Source organism: Ricinus communis, chromosome 5 (assembly GCF_019578655.1).
Source record: "Ricinus communis isolate WT05 ecotype wild-type chromosome 5, ASM1957865v1, whole genome shotgun sequence".
Taxonomy (NCBI): domain Eukaryota; kingdom Viridiplantae; phylum Streptophyta; class Magnoliopsida; order Malpighiales; family Euphorbiaceae; genus Ricinus; species Ricinus communis.
In genome coordinates this window covers 9,781,582-9,809,093 of record NC_063260.1, presented here as the reverse complement: position 1 = coordinate 9,809,093, position 27,512 = coordinate 9,781,582, and the positions used below count along the sequence as shown (strand labels likewise).

Sequence of the window (27,512 nt, the reverse complement as noted above, 5' to 3'; positions counted from 1 at the left end):
TCCACCATTTATGAAGCACAATTACTATTCAAGAATAAATGCAAAAGTCAAACACCAAAAACGCTTCAAAACATATTGAAAGTTCAATATAAAGATATATGGTGTTGATTAAAGTTTAATGCAATGATTAGTTATTCAGAAATTCAAACGTAAGAGTACATTGATTAAAAATCCATAGAATAAAACAAAATAAGAAAAAAGTCACAACTTCTATGAATCCAATGTTAATGGCAAAAGCAAAAGGACAATGCCATTAGTTAATCAAAATTAGCGTCTGCATTAATATTTACAAATACAAAACCATAAACAAAGTACCCATATTTGATAAAATAATTAATTAAGGCATACATAAATTAATCAATTTAGCTAGGTCTATAACCTTAGTTAGATATTAAATCAAGAAATATAGTCATTGCATGAACTTCTCCTTCAATTCTTGTACGCTTTCATTTGGATTGATTTCATACTTCCAATAAGATTATGCCTTCTTACCTGTTCCTCCTCCAAAATTGATTCCCCCTGCAAGTCTCAGAAGCAACCCCTCAAACCTTCCCTATCTTTACCAAAACTTAGCTTAAAGCCCTAAAATGAGTTCCATAACACCATTGTTAAAGCCAGACGTGACCTTGTCCCTTGCATTATCTTCAGCCTCTCCTTCTCCTTATGAAACCCAAGAAAGAGGTATACGTCTCATTCAACTCCTCCTTAAATGTGCTAACGATGCATCCTCCGGTAACCTCCACCGAGCTGACGCGTGCCTTTCCGAGATATCCGAGCTCTCATCGGTGTCCGGTGACTCCATGCAACGACTGGCAGCCCGGTTTGCCTCCGCCCTTGCCATCCGCCTTGTCAAGCGCTGGCCTGGTCTATACAAGGCCTTAAACCATGAGGCGCAACAACCCCAAGTGAACCTAGACCGGGTTAGGCCTCTTTTCGCACGAGCGCTCCCTTACCTCAGTTTCGCATATGCCATTATAGCTCGAACTTTGCTCCAAGCCATGACCCATGAACATACAATTCACATCGTAGATTTGGGTTCTGGTGACTCAAAATTGTGGGTTCCTCTGCTTCGCAGCTTAGCTCACTCGCCAAATGGGTCTCCACATTTGAAGTTCACCTGTCTAAATACAGATAAAGCTATTCTAGACAAGCTAGGTCAGAGGCTGGTAAAAGAAGCTGAAGCCTCAGACATGGCATTCCAATTTCATCCTCTCAATATTAGCTTAAGAGACCTAACTGCGGACATGCTTCAGGTCGCATCAGGAGAAGCACTGGCTTTCATATCAATATTAAATCTTCATCTCTTATTAGCTGAAGATGATCGGGTGGATGCACATTTCGGAGGCAACAGGTCTACCTGTATCAAAGATTGCAAGCAAATGAGTGATTTTCTAGCAATGGTCCGTTCCATGTCTCCTAGATTATTATTTTTAGTAGAGCAAGAAGCAGACCATAATTTAAATCGTTTGCCTGATAGGTTCATCGAGGGATTACATTATTATAGTGCTGTTTTCGATTCAATTGATGCAACATTAGTAGGGAATTTGGGAAGTGAAGATAGGATGGTTTTAGAGGAAATGTTTGGGAGGGAAATTGAAAATATTGTAGCCTGTGAAGGGTTGGAGAGATACGAGAGACATGAGAGGTGTGGTAAATGGGGGATGAGGTTAGCACGAGCCGGGTTTAAGCCAGTCCAGATGTGGTGTAATTTTGAGCAGGAAGCCAAACAAATGGTCGAGGCCTTTGCTAAGGGTTACAAGACTGTTAGTGAGAGATGGAGTTTGATGATTTGTTGGCATGAACGTCCCATTTATGCTGTCACTGCATGGACTTGCTAGTAAGCTATGTACATTTCGAGTTTTTTTTTTTTTCTTTTTTCAATTTTTGGTTTTTTTCCTCAATGGAAATGGAAATGATGGTTTGTGTCAATGTAAATTATAACATTTTAAATTATTATCACCTATTTTTATTAATTTTTATCATTTAAAAATAGTGTTATAAATTAAAATATCTTTAAAAATAAATATATTTACAATAATATTTAACAGACTAACAGTAATAATTAATAAAATTATATTAAATAATTTATTTTATTAGCTATCAGTCATTGACTAGCTATCAATTATATTAATTCGCCGAACTGAATATATCATAACAATTTTCGTTTGCAATCTTATTGTTTTCCTGCTAGGCAAGCCTTACACATTGTTTCAACAAAAGTAAGGCAGCAATGGGCTCAATTCTGTATATACAAGTTAATGGAGAGTTGGTTGTAACAAACTTACCTAAGAAAATGGAGTAAATGGAGTCCTCATTAGTTTTAGAAAGCTGCTGTTTATTTCTAGAAAATCTTTTCTATTTCTATTTTTTAATTTTTAAAAATATTTTATTTTTAAAGAAAATTTGTAAAACATATTTATTTATAAAAAATATTTTATTTTTTATTTAAGTAATATTTAAATATAAAAAGTAAACTTAAAATAAAATTTATTGTTTTCATTTAAAGACAAGTGATTTCTTGTATAAAGAAAAATATAGAAAATATATCAAATTTGTTTTCAAAGTTTTTTTAAAATTTAGTTATAATTTTAAAAATAAAAAACTATTTTCTATTTTTATTTTTAAAAATAATATAAATAAACATAAAATTTTATTTAATTTTATTTAATTTAGCCGAATTAAATTTTTTTAGAAGAGTCAATTTGAAAAAAGAGACTTATGAAAGTAAAAAAAAAAACTAAAAATTAATTAATAATATATATAATATCAAAATTATTACACCGGCTTTCGCTCATCTGTAAAGAAAACATGAAAGAAGATATCCATTAGCATACATTCCGTATCATAAATCTATATATATATATCATCAAACTTTTTTATATGTATAACTATATTTTAATATATATAATTTATATTTGATAAGTATTTTTATTTTTGATATATAAGATTAAATTTGTGTGATTTTATAATTTTTTATTAATTTATTAATAATAAATTATATATCTAATTAAATAATAATTATAATTCTAAAAAATAATATTTTAATATTATATTAACTAATAAACTAATTTTCTAATTAACCCAATATGGTAACCAGAGAGTTAAGCGAGGCTTCACTTAATTTCCTTTTTGCGAGTCTTGGAGTCGCCAATCCATGTGCTTCGATGTTTTGGGATAGACTTGTGATTACTAGATATCGTAGTGCAGGGGAAGAATGCCTTTGGTTCAATGGCTTATTTCTAATCTATCCAGTATTCATAGGGAAGGCTACAAGGACAATTGGGCTGTCTTATGGTGGCTCTGGCATTGGATGACTGACCGTATTTTGAGGCAAAAAGAGCTGCCTTTAGAAAGGAAATTAGTTTGATTAAGGAGTATGCCAGAGAAGTTGAGTGTTCTTGGACTTACTATGCAACTATGGTGCCTAAGGATATTGCAGGGATAAGTTGGAATGCTTCTTGTCCTAGTTGGATAAAACTGAATACTGATGGGTGCTCCAAAGGAAATCCAGGCAGAACTGTAGGTGGAGTTAAAGGGGTTTGTTGTTAATGTTTAGTTTCTTTAAGAAAAAGAAGAAGCAAATGAAGCTGAGAATAAGAAAAGAATGCTGGAAAAACTTGTTAACTTCATTAACTAAAACTAGAAGTACATATACAACTTAAGCTAAGAAAAATAAGAAGATGAAGAGCTTGTACACTATCACAAGCAATGTTCAAAACTACATGCATTAGTTAATAGGACTATCAATGCTTTAACGCAAGTAATAAACAAAAGAAAATAAAGCTACTAACATGCTGAAAATAAGACAAAACTAATAAGGAAAGCTAGTTATCCTAACATTCTCCTTCTTTTGGCTTTTCAATATGCAGAAATTGATCCAAATCACAAACATTGATTTTAGATCTCAATCCTTCGAACCTTCCCTTTGCAAGTGGCTTAGTTAGAATGTCTGCAAGCTGTTATTTAGACTTGCAATGCACTAGAATGACTTCACCATCCTTTTGTGCTTCCCTGATAAAATGAAACTTAATCTTGAAATGCTTGGTTCTGCCATGGAATAAAGGGTTTCTTGCAATTAGAATAGTTGACTGGTTATCACAGTAGATGGGAGTAGCAATTTTTTATAGAGCTCCAAGATCTACAAGCAGCTTCCTTATTCAAATAGCTTGATTAACAGTTGATGTAGCAGTAATGTATTTGCCTCTGTTGTTGATTGAGCTACCAATTCCTGTTTCTTCAAACTTGAGTAGAAAATGTTAGAATTCAAGTTAAAAATGTAACCTGAAGTACTCCTCATGTCCTCTATTGATCCTGCCCAATCATTGTCACAAAAGCCTTCCAAGCTTAACTGAGCTTTATTGCCAGCAAGAAATACAACTCCATAACTAGTAGTTCTTTTCACATATCTGAAGAATTTTTTGGCAGTTTGATAATGCAAATTTGAAGCACAATGCATGAACCTTGAGAGCATACTTACAACAAAGAGTATATCAGGTCTTGTTGTTGTCAAGTACAGTAAACAACCAACAAAACTTCTATACTTTCTTTCATCTGCAGCCTCATGTTCATCAGATTTGGACAATTTTGCACCTTTCATGATAGGAGTAGTTACTGCCTTTGAATTCTCCATCAGAAATTTCTTTAAAATCTCTTTTGCATATTTATGTTGATATGCAAAGATCCCACCATCAGTTTGCTTGATTTCCATGCCAAGAAAATAACTAATTGGCCCAAAATCTGACATTTGAAATTTCTTATGCAATTGAGCCTTGAACCTGTGAATGAGAGCTTGATTGCTACTTGTGACCAGTAAGTCATCAACATATAATGAGATAATCAAAGTCTTACTTCCAGCAATCTTCATATAAAGATTTGGCTCACTCAAGCTCTTGTGGAATCCCAAATTGATAAAATACTCATCAATTCTGTTATACCAAGCCTTTGGGGCCTGTTTAAATCCATATAAAGCTTTCCTTAGCAAGCAAACTTTTACCTTCTTTTCCAGGAATTACAAATCTCTCAGGTTGCTCAATGTAGACTATTTCATCAAGCACTCCATTAAGAAAAGCTGACTTGACATTCAGCTAATGCACCTTCTACTGTTTTTGAGCTGCAAGTGCCAAAATAAGCTTGATTGGATCAAGCCTGGCCATTAGTGAAAATGTCTCCAAGAAATCAACTCAAAACTCCTAAGCATACCCATTCACTACAAGTGTTGCTTCGAGTTTATTCACTGAACCATCATAATTCAGTTTGGTCTTAAAAACTCATCTTACTCTAACAATCTTCTGTTTCTTAAGTCTACCAACAAGAATCCAAGTCTGGTTCTTGTGAATCATATCCAACTCTTCTTGCATAGCTTCTTTCCATCCAGGGAGTTTAATTGCATCTTCACAACTTCCTGGTTCAATAATAGCAATATTATACCTCTTATAGATGTCTGTCAAGGTCCTGCTTCCTTTAACACCCTCAGTTTCAAGTTCCTCAGGGTATATAGTAGTTACGTCTTGTTCTTGGTGTCCCATTGGAGTATTAATTGGTAATTCATGGCCAATCACCCCTCCATTAACCCAGTCCCAGTTAGCACCTTCATCAAACTTGACATTTCTGTTAACTATCACCTTGTTTGAGATAGGACCATATATTCTATAACCATTCACATTACTATTGTAGCCAATAAAAACATCAACCTCAGACTTCTTATAAAGCTTGGTTCTCTTCTTGTCAGGTACATGAACATAACAAATATTCCTAAAGACTCTCAAGTGCTCAACTGAAGGCTTGTGTCCATACCATACTTCAAATGTAGTCTTGCCTTCAATAGTAGTTGTTGGTAGTCTATTCAAGAGGTACACAACAGTACTAACACCTTCTGCCCAAAGCCTCTTTAGTACATCTTTCTCAAACAACAAGCATCTGGCCATTTCCATTATGGTCCTGTTCTTTCTATCACATACATCATTTTGTTGTGGTGTGTATATGGTAGTAAACTGATGCTTAATTCCACTAGAATCACAAAATTCTTGAAACTTGATGGACTTGTACTCTGCACCATTATCTAACCTCAAGATCTTCAACTTAGTACCAACTTGATTCTCAATCTAGTTCTTGAATTTCTAAAAAACAGAAGCAACATCAGTTCAGAGAAGGTGTGTCCATAGGACCAAACGAGTCAGTGTGCACCAACTAAAGCTTTTAAATAGCTCTCCAAGACTGACCAGATGGAAATGGTAGTCTCTTTTGCTTACCTTTCTCACAGACTCCACATATCACCAACTTCATTAATCACAGGAAAATTCTTCACAACAACATGCATTTTCTTTAGAGTAGCAAAATTGAAGTGCCCTAACCTCTTATGCCACACAATAGACTCATCAACACTAGTAGAGAGAGCTTGAGTTTTAGACTCAATAAGACTCCAATCTAATGGAAAACTCCTGTGCCTCGTAGTGACAGAAAAGAGTTTAACTCCTAAAGGATAAAAGCACACTCTAATCTTTTAAATGATAAGGCATAACCTTTCTCAAGCAACTAGCCAACACTCAATAAATTCTGATCTATCTCAGGCACATATAAAACTTTAGTAATTAACTTTATACATGAAGGTGTGTGTATTGAAACAGCACCTTTACCTTGAGCCAGGATCCTTGCACCATTTTCAATCTTTACTTTAGTAACACAGGTTCTATCTAAGTTGTTGAAGAGACTTAGATCAGTTGTCATATGATGAATGCAACCACTATTGTCACGACCCCACCCGTGGGCCCGTGACCGGCACTAGGGAATGGGTAGGCTTAAGGCCACCGAAACCCGTAGTAAGCCTGACACTCACTGATTTAAACAAATCTCATCTCAAATTAATATTATTAAAACCATAAATTATCTTAATAGTTACACTTTACAAAATTACTTCGGTCTACCAGAAAAACTAGGCGAGACCCGAAGCTCAGAAAATTTACAACCGATACATCTACTAATTACTACTCATGGAGAATCTAAGATTTACCAATTTACATACCAAATCAAATACATCACCCGATGATGAAGGAGTCGGATTCTTGAATAAGAGTCGCAAGAGAACTAACGATCACGAATCGAAAAAGTAAAAAATGAGATCGGTCTAGAGTGAGTTAAAATCAAATAATCTAGGGACTATTGCTTCTTCTCGGAAAACATAGATTATTCAAATTAGTATATCAAACCATACTATAATCATACCCTACTATTTCCTTCACATAAAATATTAATCATTCGAATCAAAATATCAACCATGCACGTGAAATACAAATCACATTATAATCAAATACCATAATAAATTAATAAATGAATAAATAAAAATATATTTTTACTTTTACGGGACGAGTGGCTCAAGAGAACCCTAAACCCCAAAATCTAGTAGCCATTCGGCTCTCTTAATCCAATAAGATCGCTCGAGAGCAATGCTCGACCAGTGGACCTTACCTCCGGTCACTTAAATATCCAAATAAGAAATCTAGTAGCCATTCGGCTCTCTTAATCCAATAAGACTGGCGCCCGAGAGCAATGCTCGACCAGGACCTTACCTCCGGTCAGTCACTTAAGTATCCAAATAAGAAATCTAGTAGCCATTCGGCTCTCTTAATCCAATAAGATCGGCCGAGAGCAATGCTCGACAGGGACCTTACCTCCACCGGTCACTTAAGTATCCAAATAAGCCGGCCTGAGAGCAATGCTCGACCAGGGACCTTACCTCCGGCGAATTTACTCAAATCAGCCCAGAGCCATGCTCGACCAGGCAAACCCATAAATATCTTATTACATGTCCATGATCATTACCGCCATAACCCATTAGGCGGCATGTTCTACAAGCCACATTTTCCAAATCGCAATCACCACATTTAATAAATATTATTGTCTAAAGAAGTCATTCAACTATATCAAAATAACGATTAACAATTTTAAAGTAAGACATCATGCAACTCATGTGGAAAATCGATAATATTTGATATTATTATAACATTACTAATAATAATATTTATATTATCTTCAATAATCCAGTGAAGTTATTTATGTTGTGATACTAATAACCATATTATGCATAAACTTTCAAAATAACATATTAAATTCAAACTTAGCAATAGTGCAACGATTAAGTGACTTTAACTCACAGGGTTTGGCGACCTCCTAGCTCGCCTCCGGTAGGAGCGAGCCGAACGAATCGACAATCTAGTCACGGAAAACAATTTATCAAAACGATGAAACAATTACAATAGATCCTAGGTCTAGATTCCTAGGACTGTCTAAGAATCTCGACTCAGAACTACCGAAAATTCGTGAGAACCTCCCTACAACACGAACATTACCCCCCGTGAAAACGGGTCCAGGACTGCTAGAAAAACACTCCAAATGTCCAACACTTTAAACAATGGGAGTCGGGTCCCCAAACTTCACTATTTCCCGACTCCGCCACACAGCACAAAAACACGACTATGGCAGGCAAACTGACAAACAATTATTTATGACTCACAAATATCATCCAATACTCAATATAACCCAATAAACACAAATTTAAAATTAAAGGATTTCTAAGATCAACGGCCAGAGAAAATTACCGAGACGCTCGATCGCTCGGTCGACTCGCCTCCGGCCGCCGGAGTCCGATCGACGATCTGAACACACCATTGGACTCACAACGACGCGTTGACGACGATCCCTGCTTTCGATTTTTCGATCTGACACCCGATCATCAGGAGAGATTTACGGACGATCTCGACCGTCGATTCGCAAACGAAGCCCAATCGCTACGAAACCAGTGTCATCGCGAAGCTTGAGCTGAGGAGAGTCGGGATACGTCCTCCGATCGTCCATCCTCCGCCGGATCTCACGGAAAAACCCAAAACGCCTACCGCCACCATTTTCTCTCCACCGGATCTTCCGTCTCCCACACCACAAAGGCCGCCATCGCTATCAAGAGAGCCTCGCCGGTAGGAGCCGATCGCCACCCAACTTGGCCGCCAACCCACCATGGACGCCGACGCCCTCTCTCTCCTCCCTTTCTTCCTCTTCCTCTTCCCCGATTTTCTTTCCTTTCAATATCGACATTTGACCCCTGAACTTTTCCTTATTGCAATTTGGTCCCTCAATTTTCTTACTTACAATTTCATCCTGCATAATTCCAATTTGACCCCCAAACTTCTTTTTAGCCTTTCAATTAAGCCCTTAACTATTTAATTTGGGCCAAAACCGAATTATTGAAAATACACAATTACAAAAATACCCCTGACCGACATATTTATTTACAAAAATACCAAGCTCACAAATTTCCATTAAAACCCCATAAAAAATAACATTATACTTTCAATCCTTATTCCAAAATAAATTTCCAATTTAGTCCTAACACACAATTAAATTAAATAATCAATTTCCAACTTAAAATTTAATACTACTAATCAATTATAAAACAAATTTTTTTTTTCCAAAATTCTTTTATAAAAACATCCCTTACAATTTCTACCATAATTTTTCAATATATAATTTTACTTATATAAATATGCATTTGGAAAAATTTTGAATAACTAAATAAAAAATATAATTTATTCCTCAAATAATTTATTTAATTAACTCTTTGAAAATCAAACTAATTGGATATGGAAAAATAATTCATTATTAAACATAAAAAAAAATTTCGGGGTATTACAACTATCAATTAACCAAGTTTTGACAAAACTCACATCCTCAAGGCATGTAGCTACAAAGAGAGATTCCTCTTCTTGTGCTAGTTGTGCATCAACAGCTTGAGGCTGATGAACTTGCTTATACTTGTTCTTGCATACTCTAGCAATATGACCTTTTTGATTGCAGTTCTTGCATTGAGCACTAGGCTTGTATCAAGAGTTTGTTTCCTTGTGAGTTGTCTTGTTATAATGAGGACATGGAGAGAACTTCCCTTTCTTTGTTCCTGCTTTACTACTCTCAGCATGCTGCTTTTGTCTATTTCCACTTCCTCTGACATTAACATTCAAATTCTGCAATTAAGTGTCTTTCTGCTTAGCAAAAAAAGGCCCCTTCAACTAGCTCCTTCTATCTGAATGCCCTTCTCTGCACCAATGCTTCAAATGCATTGAGTAGTTCTAGCAAGACAATATTTGTGAGGTCCCTTGATTCTTCCAAAGAAGAGATTTTGGACTCAAATCTTTCTGGCAAACTGACGAGAATCTTCTTACTACGCTTTTGTCAGACATTTCTTCATCAATGAGTCTAATTTTGTTGATAATGGCCATCAATCTATTTGTGAAATGTTTGACATTTTCACTATCCACCATTTTTTACATTTCAAACTTCCTTCTCAGATTTAATGTCTGTATCCTTTTGATTTGTCATTACCTTAGTACTCCTCTTTCAGATAGTCCCAGATTTCCTTAGGTGTATTGAAGCAAATGAAGTTGAGAATAAGAAAAGAATGCTGAAAAACTTGTTAACTTCATTAATTAAAACCATAAGTACATATACAACTTAAGCTAAGAAAAATAAGAAGATCAAGAGCTTGTATACTATCACAAGCAATGTTCAAAACTACATGCATTGGTTAATAGACTGTCAATGCTTTAACTTAAGTAATTAACAAAAAAAATAAAGCTATTAACATGCGGAAAATAAGATAAAACTAATAAGGAAAGCTAGCTATCCTACACCTAGTCTTAACAGTTAATATTGGTGTTTGTACAGCAATTGAAGCTGAATTATAGCATATGCCCTTAAGGGTTTTTCGTTGGGTTATAATCAAGGCTTCAAGAAGCTTATAATGGAAATTGATTCTCAAGTGGTTATGAAATGGCCACAGACAAGGGTTGGAGGTTTATGAGGGACGGTCTTCGAATCTCGCTCGTGCTTGTATAGAGAGGGTAATCGTGCAACTGACATGTTAGCCAATGACAATGAGGTTTTTTCTTTGTTTGCTCCTCTTAGGGGTCTGGCTTCTTGAGGACATCGTGGGGGTGTCTTTTCCCAGAATTGTTGCAAGTTAGTTAGTTGGATACCCCCTCTTTTTGAATAAAAAATAATATTAAAAATAACATTTTAAATTATACTTAATATTTTTAATATTATTTTAATTAGACAATAATTTCTAATTCTAAAAAATAGTAATATTAACTATATTTATAGAACTAATTCATATAATACTATTAATAAATATTTTTTAAATATACAGATAAATGATTAGTTGCTTTTTCTTTTAAATTTGTTGGGTAATTATTAATGTTGGGTTTATTTATAAGAAAATTAGACCTGAGAACGGTAAGCCGTTGGTCTTACCTGCGTAGGATTTTGAGATGGTAGGGTTTCTATCAATTCTATTTCAGTTGGAGTTGGACGGCAAATGCTATTATTAAACCCTAAAGTCTAAAGCTCTGCTGCCTGATATTCTGATACTGCAAACACATATATAGGAAACTGAGTATTCTGTTTTCTCTTTCTAATTTAAAATTCCAAACTTAGAATTTTGAAATCATTGCACTTTTATTTGGTGACGTTCCCTATTTCATGTTTTAGGTTATATTAATATAATCTTGATTTTTAAATTCAAATTTAATATTTGAAATTTTATTATTTAATAAATAATCACTTATAGTATGAAATTAAAATTAATCTTTTTAGTAAAATTTCAACAATTTGATTAAAATTTAATAGAAAAAACTATAAAACATCCAAAGAAATCATATAAATTGTGCAATCAAATATTAATTGAAAATAATTTACTTTTGTAGTATTAGTCAAATTTTGTTTCGATAAAGTAATAATAGAACTTTTAAGTATTAATTTTTCTATAAATGTGGTTTAATTTATTAATATAATTAAGTATATTATTATAACATAATTAAATATTAAGATAGTATTTATATGATAGGAAAAAAAATGTATCGTTCAATACTATCAGTAAAAAAAAAAATCTATATCAATAAAATACATACAACATTGACGTGAGATCATAAAAAATAAAATATACTATGATAATATTTTAATATTAATAATGGACTAAATCATATTAGTATTTATAAAATAAGAATTATATACTTAAAATTAAAAAATAATAAAACCACGGTTTATAATTTTTCCCTCCTACTAAATAAGCAAAAGAAATTCTTCACCTAAAAGAACCCCAAATCAGCCAAAGTAGAGAAGCTCCAAGATCCGAAATTCCACTTCGTACCCGGAAGAAATTTGAAAAGTTTTATCCATTGGAAAAAGGCAATCGTCCAGCTCATTTTAGCAAAAAACTAGTTCCAAATACTAACGTAAACCGAGGTGAGAAATTAGGGTTTAAGAGCGGTTGCAAATTATATTGAAGAAATTTTAAGTTAAATAAAGTAACCGCAACAACACACGCCCATATATATAAAGATCTTTTTAGTGCTCAACAAAAATTCTGGGACTGTTTCAAAAAAAAAAAATCTGGGACTATAATTGCTATAAATTCAGTATCTTTCTGAAAAAAAAGAAATCACAACAGAACTGACCTTTATAATTACTTGGTGTATGAAAGCAGAGCAACAAGAGTGGAAATGGATCTAGATGACTATACCATTATCAAGGAAGGAGAAGCCGAGATTCTTATGCATAAAAAGAACAGTGTCTTTTTCAACAAAGCCCAGGTGCCAAAATCTTTTCTTTTCTCTTTTTAATTGTTTTCTTTAGAAGTGTCTTTTTTTTTTCTTGAAAAATGATTTAGTTAGTTTGTTTTGTTTATTGTTCTTGAATTGTTTTCTTTTAATTTTTTATTTGGGGGATGGGATTATAATGAACTGTTGATTTTTATCAAAGAAATGGAATTTATGAATTGGACTATTGAACAGAGTTGCAGTCTTGAAGTTGTATATATTGTTTTGGAAGAGAACAGGTTCAGAATTTTTTTTAATTTGGTTAATTGGATGACTGAGCTTGGTTTTGAGTATAATTATGTTAAATTATTTGATAATGGGATTGTTAAATTTGTTGCTTTAGTTCAAGCAATGGATAGCAGATATTCCTCCGTATGCATCATGAAAGGAACATAATTGTGTTACATTAAGGTTCAATAAATAAAGTAACTTTCTAAGACTTAGCATGTTTACATCTGGGTGACCTCCTGAGATTAACTCTAGATTAGTCTTAATAATTGAAGTAAGTATAAAGCATAGTACTTTTTCTTTGTCAAAGAAAGAGCTCATGGCGCCTATTAATGGTTTTTTTTTTTTGGTACATTCTTTTGGTTACAATAACGGAAATTTATCATGTACCTTGATTATAGCAAGAAAGGAATATCAGGAAGTGTAATGTGTTCATTCTAAGTGGCACTTGTCATTTTGATGATAATTCATCTCATACTTAGACCCAACTGTTAGCCGATGCTGCCAGCTATTGCTGCTAATAGTTAATATCAGAAGTTGAAGTCTTAATAAGTATTACTTAAGGAAGCTACCATTGCAGATTTTTTGTCTTTTTACTTAAATAAAATATTACACAACAGGTTCAACCTACCTTGTACAATTCAACTCTAACACTTTTTTTTTTTTTTTTTTACGGTAGTTTTTAATTTTTGCATGAGGCCGTTTGCCTGCTACTGCTAGGATATTTGGTCCCTTGTGTTTTGGAGAATCCTAAAAAATTGAACTCTAAAATGCTCAGGTTCACAACAGAGACCTATCCATTGCAGTCCTCAGGACATTTATATCTAAACGCAAAGAAGAGCACGAAGCAAGGTTGTCCAAAAAAACAAAATCTGCTCAAAAGTCATCTGAGAAAGATACTTGTGGATCTGCTGCTGAAGAAGCAGCTGATGGGTCTGCTATGGATGATGAAAAATCAAATGGAGAATGTGAAGCAAAGTTATCTGAAAAATATGGTTCGAAATCTGCTATTGAAGAAACATCTAAAGGGCTTGCTATGGATAGTGAAAAAGTAAATGGAGAGAGTGAAGTGCCAGATGAGACATTTCAGGATGAACCTTGTAGCATATCGGAAGAACCAGGGAAGGCCACAGAGCGAAAGATTCGAGGAGAGCTGGGGCCCCCAAGAGTTCTTGAGGTTTTATAATAAATCTCTCTTTCTGCTAGATACTTGATATTAAGTTAGTTATTTCCCATTATATTTTTTGTCATTGTGTTCTTAAATCACCTCAAGTACTTCTTCCTGGATATTTAGGCATTGTCGGCTTCTGGTTTAAGAGCTCTAAGATATGCTCGTGAGGTTGAAGAAATTGGCCAAGTTATAGCATTGGATAATGATCCAGGTAACTATTTTGGATGCTATCTAGACTTTCTGGAAGCTTTTTCCTTGTTTTGGATGGACATATTCATGCATGAACTGGGCCCAAGGAACAGATGTAGATTCTGCCTACACATACATGTGTATATACGTGTGTTTTAATTTCATCAAGCATATGACCTCAGAAGAGTTATGCTAACATTCTTCTCATGCAGCATCGGTGGAAGCTTGCAGAAAAAATATAAAGTTCAATGGTTCAGTGGCAATTTCAAAGGTGGAATCCCATCTTACTGATGCTCGTGCATATATGCTCACCCACCCAAAAGAATTTGATATGGTATGCGCGTTCTATCCTCATATTGTATATAACTTTGGTGAAAATGTGCATGTAAAATGGATCTAGTTTCCTGTTCATGTCAACTTGTTCTTTCTGCTCATTGTATTTGTTGGATGATATTGTTTCAGGTTGATCTTGATCCTTATGGATCACCTTCGATATTCTTGGACTCTGCAGTTCAATCTGTTGTTGATGGTGGTATGTTAATGTGTACAGCAACAGATATGGCAGTGCTCTGTGGAGGTAATGGTGAGGTTTGCTATTCCAAGTAAGACCACAACCTTTTACTCCATGTAAAATATAGTTTGAGATTTTTGGCTTGTCTTCTAACAAATACTTGTGGAATTAGGTATGGATCTTATCCTCTGAGAGGGAAATACTGCCATGAAATGGCTTTGAGGATTCTTCTTGCCTGCATTGAGGTACTTTTTAAATTGGTGTTGCCATCGGGTAATAAATGTTTTAGCAGCTTAATTTAGTTAAACTTTGTGGGAGCGCCATTTGTAGGTATTGTTTGACTGGTGCTTTCTTCAGCAGTGAACTTTTCCCTGGGATCTGCACTTTAAAGCTTCATGTCTAGATATTCATTGATATAATGGGGACTAAATCAAAGCCATCTTATGCTTCTCATGCATACCTCTTGTGAAGTGGCTAAAAGATTCTTGGTTGGCCATAATGGATGTAAAAAGTCACGGCGCTGATGTTTCTTCTGGTTTTATGCCGCTCTTTCTTTTTACTTCTTGGTTGCTATAAGTTGCATCTCTAAGGCTTTCATACGAGGCTTGGATATATCCTGCTTGTTTTTCCTTGGACTATTAAGATTGAGCTTTCTGCTGTTTCATTGTTTCTGTTGGTGCACTTAGTTGAAAATAAAAGTCTTGGATCTTCAGTATGGGTTTGAAAAGTCATTTGGTTCTTGCATGTTGTTGTGGGCTTCCCCTTGATGTAATTTATATTTTTATGTATTCTAGAATTTTTATATTGTCGGAATAATTGTTTGTATATTTTCTTTAATTACAGAGCCATGCAAATCGCTACAAGCGCTACATTATTCCTGTGCTATCTGTCCGAATGGACTTCTATGTTCGAGTTTTTGTTCGCGTATACACGTATGTGGCTGTTTTTTTTTTTTTTTTTTTTTTTATTTTGAGATCTGTTACATGAAGAACATGCATTTCCATATATATCTATATATTAAAAGTTCAAGCTGTTGTTTTCAGTTCTGCAAGTGCAATGAAAAACACTCCTCTTAAGCTCTCATATGTTTATCAATGCATTGGTTGTGATTCTTTTCACCTTCAGCCTATTGGAAGGACCATCTCCAAGGTTTGCCTCCCGTTTTGATATGCCAACTTTGCTAATTGTTTGTATTGGTATTTCTGTTTGGAAAAATGTATCCAGTTTGCTTTTAAGTAGATGACAAGTATCCGGTCACTTATCTCTCACTTCTTTAACTTATTGAAAATCTTTATGTTCTATTTTCTTCTCTTATTTCACTTTAAGAAGGATATTTTAGAAGTAGTCAGGCTATAAGAGTGTCTATGTTATTTGTCCAAATTTGCTTCTTAAAATTTTTGCAAATGGAACCAGGACAAACAATATGGAGTTGTGGAAGTGTGCAAGTTGGGTCTATGCACTGGACTTGTTTCCTTGTTTCCTTAGTTTGTTCCTCTCTTTAAATAACTTATAATGTTGATGTATCATCTGGTTTTCTTTTTCAGAACAATAGTGTAAGATATCTTCCTGGGTTTGGTCCAGCTGTTCCTCAAGATTGTGTCGACTGTGGAAAGAAATTTAACATGGGCGGACCTATATGGTCTGCTCCTATACATGATCAAGAATGGGTCACTTCCATACTTGAATCTATAAAATCTATGAAGGACCGCTATCCTGCTTACGATCACATCTCTGCTATACTGACAACAATATCTGAGGTATGTTGTACTATTAATAACCGAGGCTTGTATGTTAAAAAGTCAATACAGGTAACATAACATGCACAAGTTGCTATTTTATTTCCATCCATCAGTACTAAAAAGAAAAATTATTTGTTTGGTGCTTGCTCCTGAAAGAACAGCAAATTGGTCCTTTCATTCCTCTGAAGCTTCAGCTGGATGCATTATGTATTTATAATCCAAAATGCTAAATTATGAAGAAGAAAAAGCCTCATATTCTTAGTGTTTAACAATTTGGCAGTTCTGCTTGAAATTTAAAGGCAAAAATATATTAGAAGATTCCTTCATGTTTATTTTATTAGTTAGGAAAAGAAAACAAGGGTTTTATTCTCAGTGCTTTTCTATCTTTCTAAAAATGGATTTCTTAAAGCCATGCTGTATGATTTGCAGGAATTGCCTGATGTTCCACTCTTTTTGAGTCTACACAACCTGTGCGCAACACTGAAATGTACTTCCCCATCTGCAGTTATCTTTCGTTCTGCTGTAATCAATGCAGGATATCGCATTTCTGGGACGCATGTGAATCCGCTGGGGCTAAAATCAGATGCTCCAATGGGTGTCATCTGGGATATCATGAGATGCTGGGTAAGGACGGGTGTTCAAGGTCCTCTCTGCCTGATGTTAATTGTTATTAATCAAAAAATTGATAATTCGATTCAGCTTTTCTGCTATCATGCTTCTTTCTCTTTTGTCACTTTACGTTTGCATACAAATTTTATAGGGGATTTTTAAAAATAGACCTGTACTTCTTAATGCTGTGCAAATTGGCTGTGACGTAGATGATAAAGATGCTGACCTTTTCCAGCTGTTGTAGCATTACAAAGTGGTGGTTCATGGTTTTTTTATGTAGGTAAAAAATCATCCTGTGAAACCTCAAGCACCTGATCAACCTGGAAGTGTGATTCTTGCCAAAACACCAGTTCTTCAAGTACGTCATGATCTAAAATTTCTAATTTCTAATTTATATTTCGTGCATATCAAATCTACAATGACCATAAACATTATGCCATTGTCTGGTGCACGTACAAATTGATGGTGTGTGTAAATGGCATTCACTAAACTCTGATCTCTTTGTTTTGCAGGCAAATTTTGCTCGAGCTGTTGCATCTCTTAGCAAGGCGCAGGCGAAGAAGGTAGCTCGCTTCTTGCCAAATCCTGAAAGGCATTGGGGACCAAAAGTTAGAGCAGGTCGTCAAATTACCAGCAAACATATCTCTCTTTTGGGTCCAGAGGCAATCAATGGACATCTAAATCATGAAAACAATGAAGAGCCCGAAGCCAAGCGTCAGAAGAAAGAGGAGTGTTCTGCATGAGAATTAAGCGTACTTCTTTCAGTATACAACTAAGGGCCAGTTTGACATTGCTATGGGGCACTTGCTTTTAGAAATTTAACTATCTTTTTTATTTTTCTTATTTCTGCTTTTTCTCAACCGGCATTTGGAGAAAGCTCATATTCTATGTTTTTTCCAAAAAATCAGATTTAAGAAAGCAGCTAGAGAAAAAAGAAAGATAAGAGAATAAAAAAATCAAAAGCAGGAAGTGAAAAGCAATGGCAAACTGGCTAACTATGTTGTTTAGAGCTTCTGGTTGCTCTCCCTGGGTGGAACCTATTTTCTGCAGATGGTATGCATCAGACGGTGCTCTGAGGTGAGTATGAAGATGACATTGTGTTGTGGCAGACGTAGAAGCAAATCTTTGCGCCAATTTTGAATGTTATTTGTTTTATGCTTTTAGTGTCCATTTATTTGTGCTTGGTATTTTGGTTTTGACAATTTTTTGTTTTTTCTTTTTCTCTAACGAAAAAGAAGAACAAGATGCCATCCATTATTAAAGGAAATCTTTATATATTGCTTTCAACTTCTTTTTCCTTGTCAATTCTTTTATAAATTTTTTTGTATTTTGATGAATTTAATTTATTATTAAAAATATTTAAATAAGTAAATTAAATAACTTTTTCTTACCTATTAATTAATATCATCATTTTAATGGTTTCATTTTATTATTAAATCCTCTAATAATGATGAAAATATACTTGTATAATTATATACATATCTAGTGAGATAATATCTTCATTTTATTTTAGTGTAAATTATATTTTCTTTTTTTTTTTATTTTTTTTAATCGAGCAATTCTTTATATTTATGCTTTTCTTCTTACTGAACAAAGTATTTAAATAATGTAAATTAATTTAAAATATCTTAACTAATAATTATTTATGAAATATATTTAAATTAATAATTAGCACAAGAAATATAATTCTTCTATGTTATATTATTTTCATTTAATGTCTTGAACTTGTGTTGTAATAATATTTATAATTGAAAGTGAAAGGTGATTTACATTATCAAGTTGTCTATAATTATATAATGTAAATAGAATATTTTATAAAATATATATATATATATATATATATATATATATATATAAAGAAAAGATTCATTATATAGTCATCAATATTTTTTATATTTTATTGAATTCTTATGATATGGAATTATTTAATTTTGATTATAGTTGCAGACACCCATCTAGTTGTAAGTGAATTGGATTTTAGAGCATCACCAATGGTGTTATTTATTTTAAGAACATAATTTTTATAATAAAAAGTATTTTAAGAAATACTTAAATATAAAGAGTAGTACTTTTTATATTTTATTCTTTATCTTACTTTTATTTTCATAAGCATTAATAGTTTTAATTTTTTTTTAATTTATAGATAGAAAAATAAAAATAAAAAATATTAATTAAACCAAATGTATAAAAATTTATAATGCATTTATTAAATATAGAGCAGAGAGTGAAGTTTGGCTCTTCATATATAAAAAGTCAAATTAACTTTTTACTTTATATTTAAAAAATAAAAAATATATTAGTGTGTCATTTTATGTTATAACTTTTTAAAATAAAAAGTTTGACATATATAAAAAGTACGTTAGAGATGGTCTTAATTAATCTATATGCGGAGTTATACTGTGATTGATTTTTATTTTTAACTCTTTTTTAATATTAAATTTCAATTGTGATTAGAAATATATCTAATATGAGAATGACTAATATTTCGAGGAATAATTCTCACCTTTTTTTAATGCTAAAAGTTCAAATAGTCAAAGGAAGGAAATGAAATCCAATGTCCAGTCATTTTACTGCTGCTAATGAACTCTACCTTTTCAAAAGAAATGCAGAACAAAGAGGTCGTTGTAGTATAGTGGTGAGTATTCCCGCCTGTCACGCGGGTGACCCGGGTTCGATCCCCGGCAACGGCGTCATCCTTTTGCCTTTTGACCCTCCTTTTTCTATTTATTTTATTTTTGATATTTTTCTAATATCTTTTATTTGCATGAGTATTTTTCTAACAATATTTTTTTTCTTCGTTTGCTTTTCTGTAATTTCTTTTTATCTTTTTTCTTTCTCATTTTATGGTCTTTTACTCTTTATTCCTTTTTGACCTTCCTTTTTTCTATTTATTTTATATCTAATATTTTTCCAATATTTTTTATTTGTTTTTTTGCATGAGTATTTTGTCCACAATATTTTTTTGCTTTCTTTATTTTTCTATAATTTCTTTTCATCTTTTTATTTTTTATTTTATGATCTTTTACACAATAAAATAGTCATATCAAAAACTAGATAATTATAAATTTTATATTTAATATTTGATAAATTAATAGTTTTATTAAGTATTAAATATTAAATTTTAAAATTTTATTTTATTTTTAAGTTCATTAAATATAAGACATACACTCATCGCATGTGAATAAATTCATAAATTAAAATATAAATTTATTTTTTTAAAATTATAAATTTCTAAACTATAACCAATGAATTTTATGTATATATGTGATGAATATAGTTTATAAATTAGCGAAAGTTCTTTCAACAGAAACTTTGATTTTCTTTCTAACTCAAGCATTTCCAGAAATAGCTGAACTTTTTATTTTTAACTTATAAATCTATATTTTTTATGAACATCTAGATTATTATATGTAACCTCCAATATTATATTTTATAATTTATAAATGTATTATTAACTTACGAATTCGTAGTTTTGTAATTAATGTTTAGAGTTTTTACTGATAAATTTATGTTCATAACCTATGATTGTGCCTTTTAAATTAAAGTTATAAATATAAAATTATTAATTTTAATATTACATTATTATTAATAAATTTAAAAAGATAAAATATTATTACATAAGTACAATAAATAATTAAAATTAAAATTTTGTGAAGTAAAAAATAATATAATTTCAAATATAAATATATATTTAAATATATAATTAAATTTAATATGTCTATAAACAGTAGAATCGTTAATAAAATTCCCTATATTAAATTTTATTTCAATATATGATATTTCATTGTATGATATTTCATTACAAAATTTACTAGCATACAACTAGAAGATAAATTTGGTATTTAATAAAATATAAAATATAATAAAAGTATAAAATTAAAATAAAAAGAATATAATAAACTATTAGTAATAATATTAGTAAAAATAATATAAAATATACTAAAAATATAGAATTAAAATAAAAGGTATATAATAAATTATCAATAATAATATTTTTTAAAAAAAAATAAAAAGACAGACATATATTTGTAATCTATAAGATAATTTTTAACGTTTATATAGTAAAAAAAAAAAAGAAAAGTCTCATTCGTATATCATATATCATATATCCAGATTCAGACTATAATAATCCATGTGATTTGTTATTTGTTAATCACGGATATTATTTCAGTATTACATCATAATTTTTTTTTATCTTTTTCTCTATTATGTCATTTTTTATATTTCTCTAGAAAAACTGCCGGACTACCAAAAAAAAAAAAAAAACTGTTAATTGTATATATAATGTATTAAGTTGAAAAAAATAAAATATTTTTAATTTGTAGTATATATTTCTGTAATAATTAAGTGTACGTGACTCTATTCATTAATAAAGGATATTATTCAGTATAACATTATAAAATTTGTTGATATTGGTACTTTTATTCAATAGAAATAAGATTAGTATTTAACTACAATTAAACATTTTATTTTTATTGTGCAAACGCGACATGGAAAAATTAAAGTAGGTCAACAGAAAAAATAGTGTTATTATGAAATGCCATTTCTTGCCAAAAATACATATGCTAATTTGTCAAAATAAGACCGATTTAAAGGCACATTTTTTATAAACTTTACCTATATATAATTGAAGTTTGCATACAAGGATTTGTCTCATTCATTGAATGTGAAATAGCTTTGCTGATTAATTTCAAGTATTGGGATTTTATTTAACAACTATTGTGATAAGATAATGAAGATTAAGTTATTCTCCACAATAGAGTAATCAAAACAAAATTTATTTTCTCTATCAAGAAAATTTATTTTCTTATAGACATATGCATAATATAAATATCAATTTATAGGTGAATTATAGAGCTCAGTACTGAAAATACAAAAATTGAAATAATTAAAGCAAGGTGAACCGAAAATATTTTACTATTACAGTATGGTATTGATTCTCTAATAATAACTGTATCAAAACCGTACTGAAACCAAGCACCGAACTATTTTATATTGATCCGGACTAAACTATAGAACTAAATTTTTATATATATTTATTAATAATTATATATACATATTATATAAATAATGCCTATAAAATATTAATTATATTACAATATACTTTATACTTTATAAAAAATATATGATATATGATATATGATATATATATATATATATAATATTTGTTGTATCGTGTATACTATATTACTAATTTACTATCTACTCAAGCTTTAATTTCTTTTTCACTAATACTGTCTACTACAGTAGCCAGCCACATGTCTCAAATCTTAAATTATTATATTTGCAAGTGTACTAAATTGCGAAGCAAGTTATTCAAATGTCAATCGTATTTTTAGAACTGAGAATAACATCAAACCGTATTATATTGAACCGAAAAAATTAGTTCAATTTGTTATAATATCATTTATATTTAGTAGTACTAGTACTTTAAATTTTAAGAAAATCAACTAATAATTTATAAATAATCAAATAGAATCGTGCTCAGACTAGTAAATCATTTCAAATAAAATTCTTTTTTTAGGCTTATTTGGCAAAAGTGTCAAATAAAATTCTTTTCTTAGACTTATTTGGCAAAAGTGTCAGCACCTAAAATAAATAATTTTCTTCTTTTCTTTTTATAACTACTAGAAGATGTATTTAGTAGTCATATACTAATATTAGCACTTCAATTTTTTAAAAGATTAACTCTTCATTCATCAAATAAGCTGAATTATATGACAAACTATGTTTTATTGATTTAAAGCTCATAACAAGAAGTAAATGAATAAAAATAAAATTACATCCCTGATCTTTTATAATCCAAGCATCTGACTAAAAAGTATAAACTTCAGTCTTTTTCTTCTTCATCTTTTGCCTTCTTTCTTCTCAGGGCAATGGTATTAAATTAAATGACAAAAAAATTAAAGGCACTAGTCAAAAATTGAAATTAGGCTTTGCCATTAGGGACAATAGTATAAGCTCCAGATGGGTTAAGCTCATCCCAGGCCTCAATCCAAGTGACCATAGCATCAGCAAGCTTATCAAAGTAAGGGTCAACCTTGCTCAGCTTGTCCTTAACCTGCTTGGCCAATTCAATGTAGCACTTTTGCACAGTGGTGCAGTCCTTTGGAAGAGTTGCAGCTTGGAAGAATGGAATGATCTCCTCCTGCCAAAAGATGCCCTTGTACTCCTTTTTCAGGTTCACGAATGGATTGCTTGCCTTGCTGTGGTAGATATAGGGCAGACCAGTCTTCACTCCTAATCCCAAATGGTCACAGATAACCTGTAAACATTCACCCATTAAATACATGCGAGTTTTCTTTGTGTATAGCTCCCGGTTAAGGGTTCAGACTCGTAAACTCACAGCTTTTCAGGACAGATGGAACATACCTTGACGCACCAGCCAGCCCACATATCGTCATAGCGACCAATTGGCTGGCCATCACCCATGAGGCCAAAGTACATTGCAGGGCCAATCAAGTCACGGTCGAATGCCAAATTCATACCGCACATAGGGAATAAAGTACCTTTCGGGATTGTCAAAACAGCATCCACATATCTGATAATGAGCATGATACCAAGTCCAGATTACAAGGAGAGGACATTATAGAGGACTAATCATAATTTATTAATAATCAAACAGGTACCTAGTGTTCCTCTCCCGAGGCTTGACAAGCTGAGTAGGTGCATCGTAATCAGGGATGTTGAGCCAGAGGCCGTGAGAAACAGCAGTAGGAACACCCTCGCGAAGGCTGAAAGGGTATCCACGCACAAAATCCGCACCCTCTCTGTAAGGATCATAAAGGGTATTAAAGAAAAAGGGAGTGGATGGGCAGAGAAGGTTCTTGATGTGCTGCTCGAGTGCATTAATCGGCTTGTCAGATGGATCCTTAGCAACCTGATAACCATTGTTTAACAGTTAAAACATACATACTGGCATATAGAAGTCCTGACAAGTCATCCTGGCTAAATAATGATGCAAGCATAATTGGTTAAACGCCAGATAATACTTCTCTATAGGCTGTGGAAAGAACATTAAAAAAATTGCCAATGTCTGTTATTTTATTTATATCAGCGAATAATACGAGTCCATATTTGCTATTTCAAGACAGCTATTGTGATTTAAAAAATATTGCAATAACTCAATACTTCCACCATATTATAAGATACAAAATTTCAGAAAGTCATCAATAATAATCCTAATTCAATACAACAAAGGTCTACTTTGTGCACATGTAGTGATGAGGCAATTACCATACACTCTAAGAAAGTATTCTGGTGTAGGATGAGGGATATAACATATATATTTTCAGACTAGGACCCACAGACCCAAAAAGGAGACAAGAGAGAAGATTCATTCTATTATTAATTACCATGTATGATAACAAACACAGATTCAATCATGGCAGAGATTTAAATTCACAGCTGTAGATCACAGTGCTACCAATTATTTATCAATAGCAAATGTAAATGACCATGTTTTGCCATGTGAATAGTTTCCACAACTCGCTTGTGTGAATTTGCATAAACACTAGCAAATTGATTACAATAAGATGCAATACTATATTTTATTCATAATATAAACCAACTTTGGTGATAATACTGTCTGTATCGTAAGAAAAAGTGTCAAATGCACACACAAACACACACAAACAAACAATTCAAACTCACCCCGTATATCAAATCAACATAATTTCTAAAACAAACAATAAAGATCCAAACTTTAGCATAACAAACAAAAACCCAGATGCAAAATTTAGAAGAAAACATGAAAAGAGGAAAGTACAGAAGTATGGATAAACGATACTCACAAAGCAATCATCATCAATAGTGAAGATATACTTCTTCTTAGAAACCATATAACCAAAGCAACGACAAGCAGAGTCTTTGAAAGATATACAAGAAGCCTTAGGACCAAGAATCCTGTTAATATCGTTCCTATTATAGAGTTCATAATCAAAACCATCAGGAACAGAAATAATTTTCGAAGGGTCACCATCCTGAACAATAATAAGATGGTAAGGCTCAAAGAAAGGCCTCCACATCTCCAAGAAATCAAGATTCCTTATAGTTGGTATAACTATATCAAGCTCATCTTTCAACAAAGGTACTACCTTTGTTGCTCCTGAAGTATCTCCTGCTGGTTCTACCATTGTTGTTAAAAGAGTGTTTGTTATTCAAGAAAAAAAGAATTCAAGAAAGAGATGGTGATAACAAAAGGAGAGGAATGAGAAGGGTATAAATATGGAGGGACGATGGGTAGCACGTGCAATGCCGAAAAGAGGGGCACAAGGGGAGGAATAGTAGGAGACGTGTCTGAGTATTGAAGTGTTTATATTATAGTATGCGACTTCTTCAAAGAATCTGAGACGAGGTTGTAGGGAAAGAGATGAACTTTTAATTATTTATTTTTTAATTTTGTTTTCCAAGAGTTTGGTAATGAGTGTTGTTTTGCATGGCATGAGATTTGTTCAAGGCCTCAAAATGGAGATTTTTTAGCTTTTTAAGGTAATTTTCTTTTAGTTTTTGTTCTTTTCGGTCTACCAGAAATCCAAACTTTCTCTATTCTTTTGGAAGGTTATTCACCCATTTTTGTTTTAGAATAGAATACTTGTAGAATTTTAAACAGAGAAATTTATTTTCTTTTATAAAATAGAAGAGTCATAATTGTTACTAAATACCTCATCTCATCTATTTTTTTCATAACTCTTGTTCACCTAAAACATTAAATATTATTTTTATTAAATTACATTTTAATTATTTTAAAAATTAAAAATAATTTTATAAAAATAATATATGTACAAAAATAAAATCAAAATATATAGATCATATAGCATTATTCAAATATTATTAAGTTAGATGAGAGTACTAGTAAAACAATTGAATTTGGGCGAATTAATTTAAGAAAACTAAATACAAATTAGACCTAATTTAAATAGCAGATATTTCGAGAGTAAAAGTATTGAATATAAGTTTTTTTTATATATTAATTCAGTTATTATGACTAGAAAAAGATGATTATATTTTCTTGTACAAATTCTGACAGTTTGGCATCTAATAAATAATTAAAACTAGAATAAGATAAGTGTTAACTAAGAAATTAAATAAGAGAGTATTAATCGACCAAAATATAATATAACTTTTATTTTCATAAAAGACTTTGGTTTGAATTTGGAGAAAATAGAAAACTTAGCAACAATATTATTTTTATCAAAATTCAAATGTGTTTATTATTATTATTATTATTTTAAATAGAGAGGAATAATATAATTGCACAAGTGAGCAGTTCCTAATTAAATTGTTTTTGAATTAAACCGGGATGAATGAGGAAAGTGATTTTGAATTTTTTTTACGGACGTATTTAGATTTAATCTAGAGTGTATTGAGCATCATCATATATATATTTTTTATATATATATTTAGATTTAATTTAAAGTGTATCAGACAGTACTCTTATAGGTGGTGAAATACTCTTTCAAAATTTTAACACAGTTGCATATATAAGGTTCAAACTCAAAGTTTTAATTAAGATATATGAAATTGTTACCATCTCATCTACACGTTTTTATATAATAATTTTTTATCCAATCTATAAGAATTGACTAATTGATTTTAGTTTAAAGAAAAATACTAATCCCCTGAAAAAAAAAATACTTATTGGTTATGCTGATTATGGAGGGACTACGTATGGAAATTTGATGGATATTGTTACCATTCTTGTTATTTGTTCCCTTATTTAGAAAAATTAGTCTTTGTATAAATGAGAAAAACGAGCTGTACTTGTAATTATATTTATTATTAAAAGAATTTATAAAAATTATTTTAAAAATAATCATTAATGAAAATCTTTTAATTTAAAAAGCTATAATTTTAAATATTATAATTATTTAACTATTAAATATTATTTTAAAATAATAATAAATTATTAAAATTATAAAATTAATTATATTATATTAACTTAAAATAAATTAATATTAATTAACTTTAATAACGATAATATTATTTAAATAAGAAATAATTTAATTATTAGTTAATAAAAAAATATTTCAAAATGGGTTTAATTCAATCAGTAGTTTATTAAAATTAAATTAGTTATGCACCATTGATTTTTAAATGATTTAGTAAGAAATAAGTATAAAATCTCTAAATTAAATCTGGATATTCCTCAATAAATTATAATCTTTTTTAGTCAACCATGATTTAAGGCACATTAAAAGTGAATAAGTGTTCATAAAAGTTATGGTCCAAAAGAAAAGTTAGATCTATCACTAATCTATATTTGATGTGCATTTTTAAATATAAAGAAAAAAAACAAAACATTTAGGTAAGATCTACAATTTAGAAGGTCTACAACAAATGAGAGCCATGCTTTAATTTAAAATGTAGCAAGTAGAGACACTCTATATTGGTATAATAGTGTCCACTTTATATCTAAACCTGCATGGCTT

The 27,512-nt window shown here is 31.5% G+C and overlaps 3 protein-coding genes and 1 non-coding gene across 5 annotated transcripts; 3 read left to right on the top strand and 1 right to left on the bottom strand.

Moving 5' to 3' along the window:
* The first annotated feature begins 406 nt into the window (after positions 1–406).
* On the top strand, positions 407–1,973 carry LOC8276945 (scarecrow-like protein 3). Its single transcript, XM_002525866.4, has one exon. It carries the CDS (start codon positions 588–590, stop codon positions 1,836–1,838), a length of 1,251 nt encoding a protein of 416 aa, XP_002525912.1. The 5' UTR covers positions 407–587; the 3' UTR covers positions 1,839–1,973.
* A 10,153-nt stretch (positions 1,974–12,126) lies between these two features.
* LOC8277305 (probable tRNA (guanine(26)-N(2))-dimethyltransferase 2) lies at positions 12,127–18,373 on the top strand. Of its 2 annotated transcripts, XM_048374418.1 has the most exons (13): positions 12,127–12,282; positions 12,524–12,629; positions 13,642–14,040; positions 14,158–14,245; positions 14,436–14,557; positions 14,686–14,825; positions 14,907–14,979; positions 15,578–15,666; positions 15,778–15,883; positions 16,279–16,491; positions 16,903–17,097; positions 17,363–17,440; positions 17,595–18,373. In XM_048374418.1, exons 2-13 carry the CDS (start codon positions 12,540–12,542, stop codon positions 17,823–17,825), a joined length of 1,824 nt encoding a protein of 607 aa, XP_048230375.1. In that variant the 5' UTR covers positions 12,127–12,282; positions 12,524–12,539; the 3' UTR covers positions 17,826–18,373. The 2 variants fall into 2 exon arrangements, with proteins under 2 accessions (XP_048230375.1, XP_048230374.1); XM_048374417.1 differs by lacking the exon at positions 12,127–12,282 and having other exon boundaries at positions 12,333–12,629.
* A 1,327-nt stretch (positions 18,374–19,700) lies between these two features.
* TRNAD-GUC lies at positions 19,701–19,772 on the top strand. The gene has a single exon. It is a non-coding gene; the product is annotated as a tRNA-Asp (tRNA).
* A 3,023-nt stretch (positions 19,773–22,795) lies between these two features.
* Positions 22,796–25,680, bottom strand: LOC8276943 (UDP-arabinopyranose mutase 1). The gene is made up of 4 exons (XM_048373651.1): positions 24,876–25,680; positions 23,712–23,962; positions 23,455–23,623; positions 22,796–23,347 (listed from the first exon to the last, which is right to left on the bottom strand). Exons 1-4 carry the CDS (start codon positions 25,215–25,217, stop codon positions 23,012–23,014), a joined length of 1,098 nt encoding a protein of 365 aa, XP_048229608.1. The 5' UTR covers positions 25,218–25,680; the 3' UTR covers positions 22,796–23,011.
* Between the last annotated feature and the right edge of the window lie 1,832 nt (positions 25,681–27,512).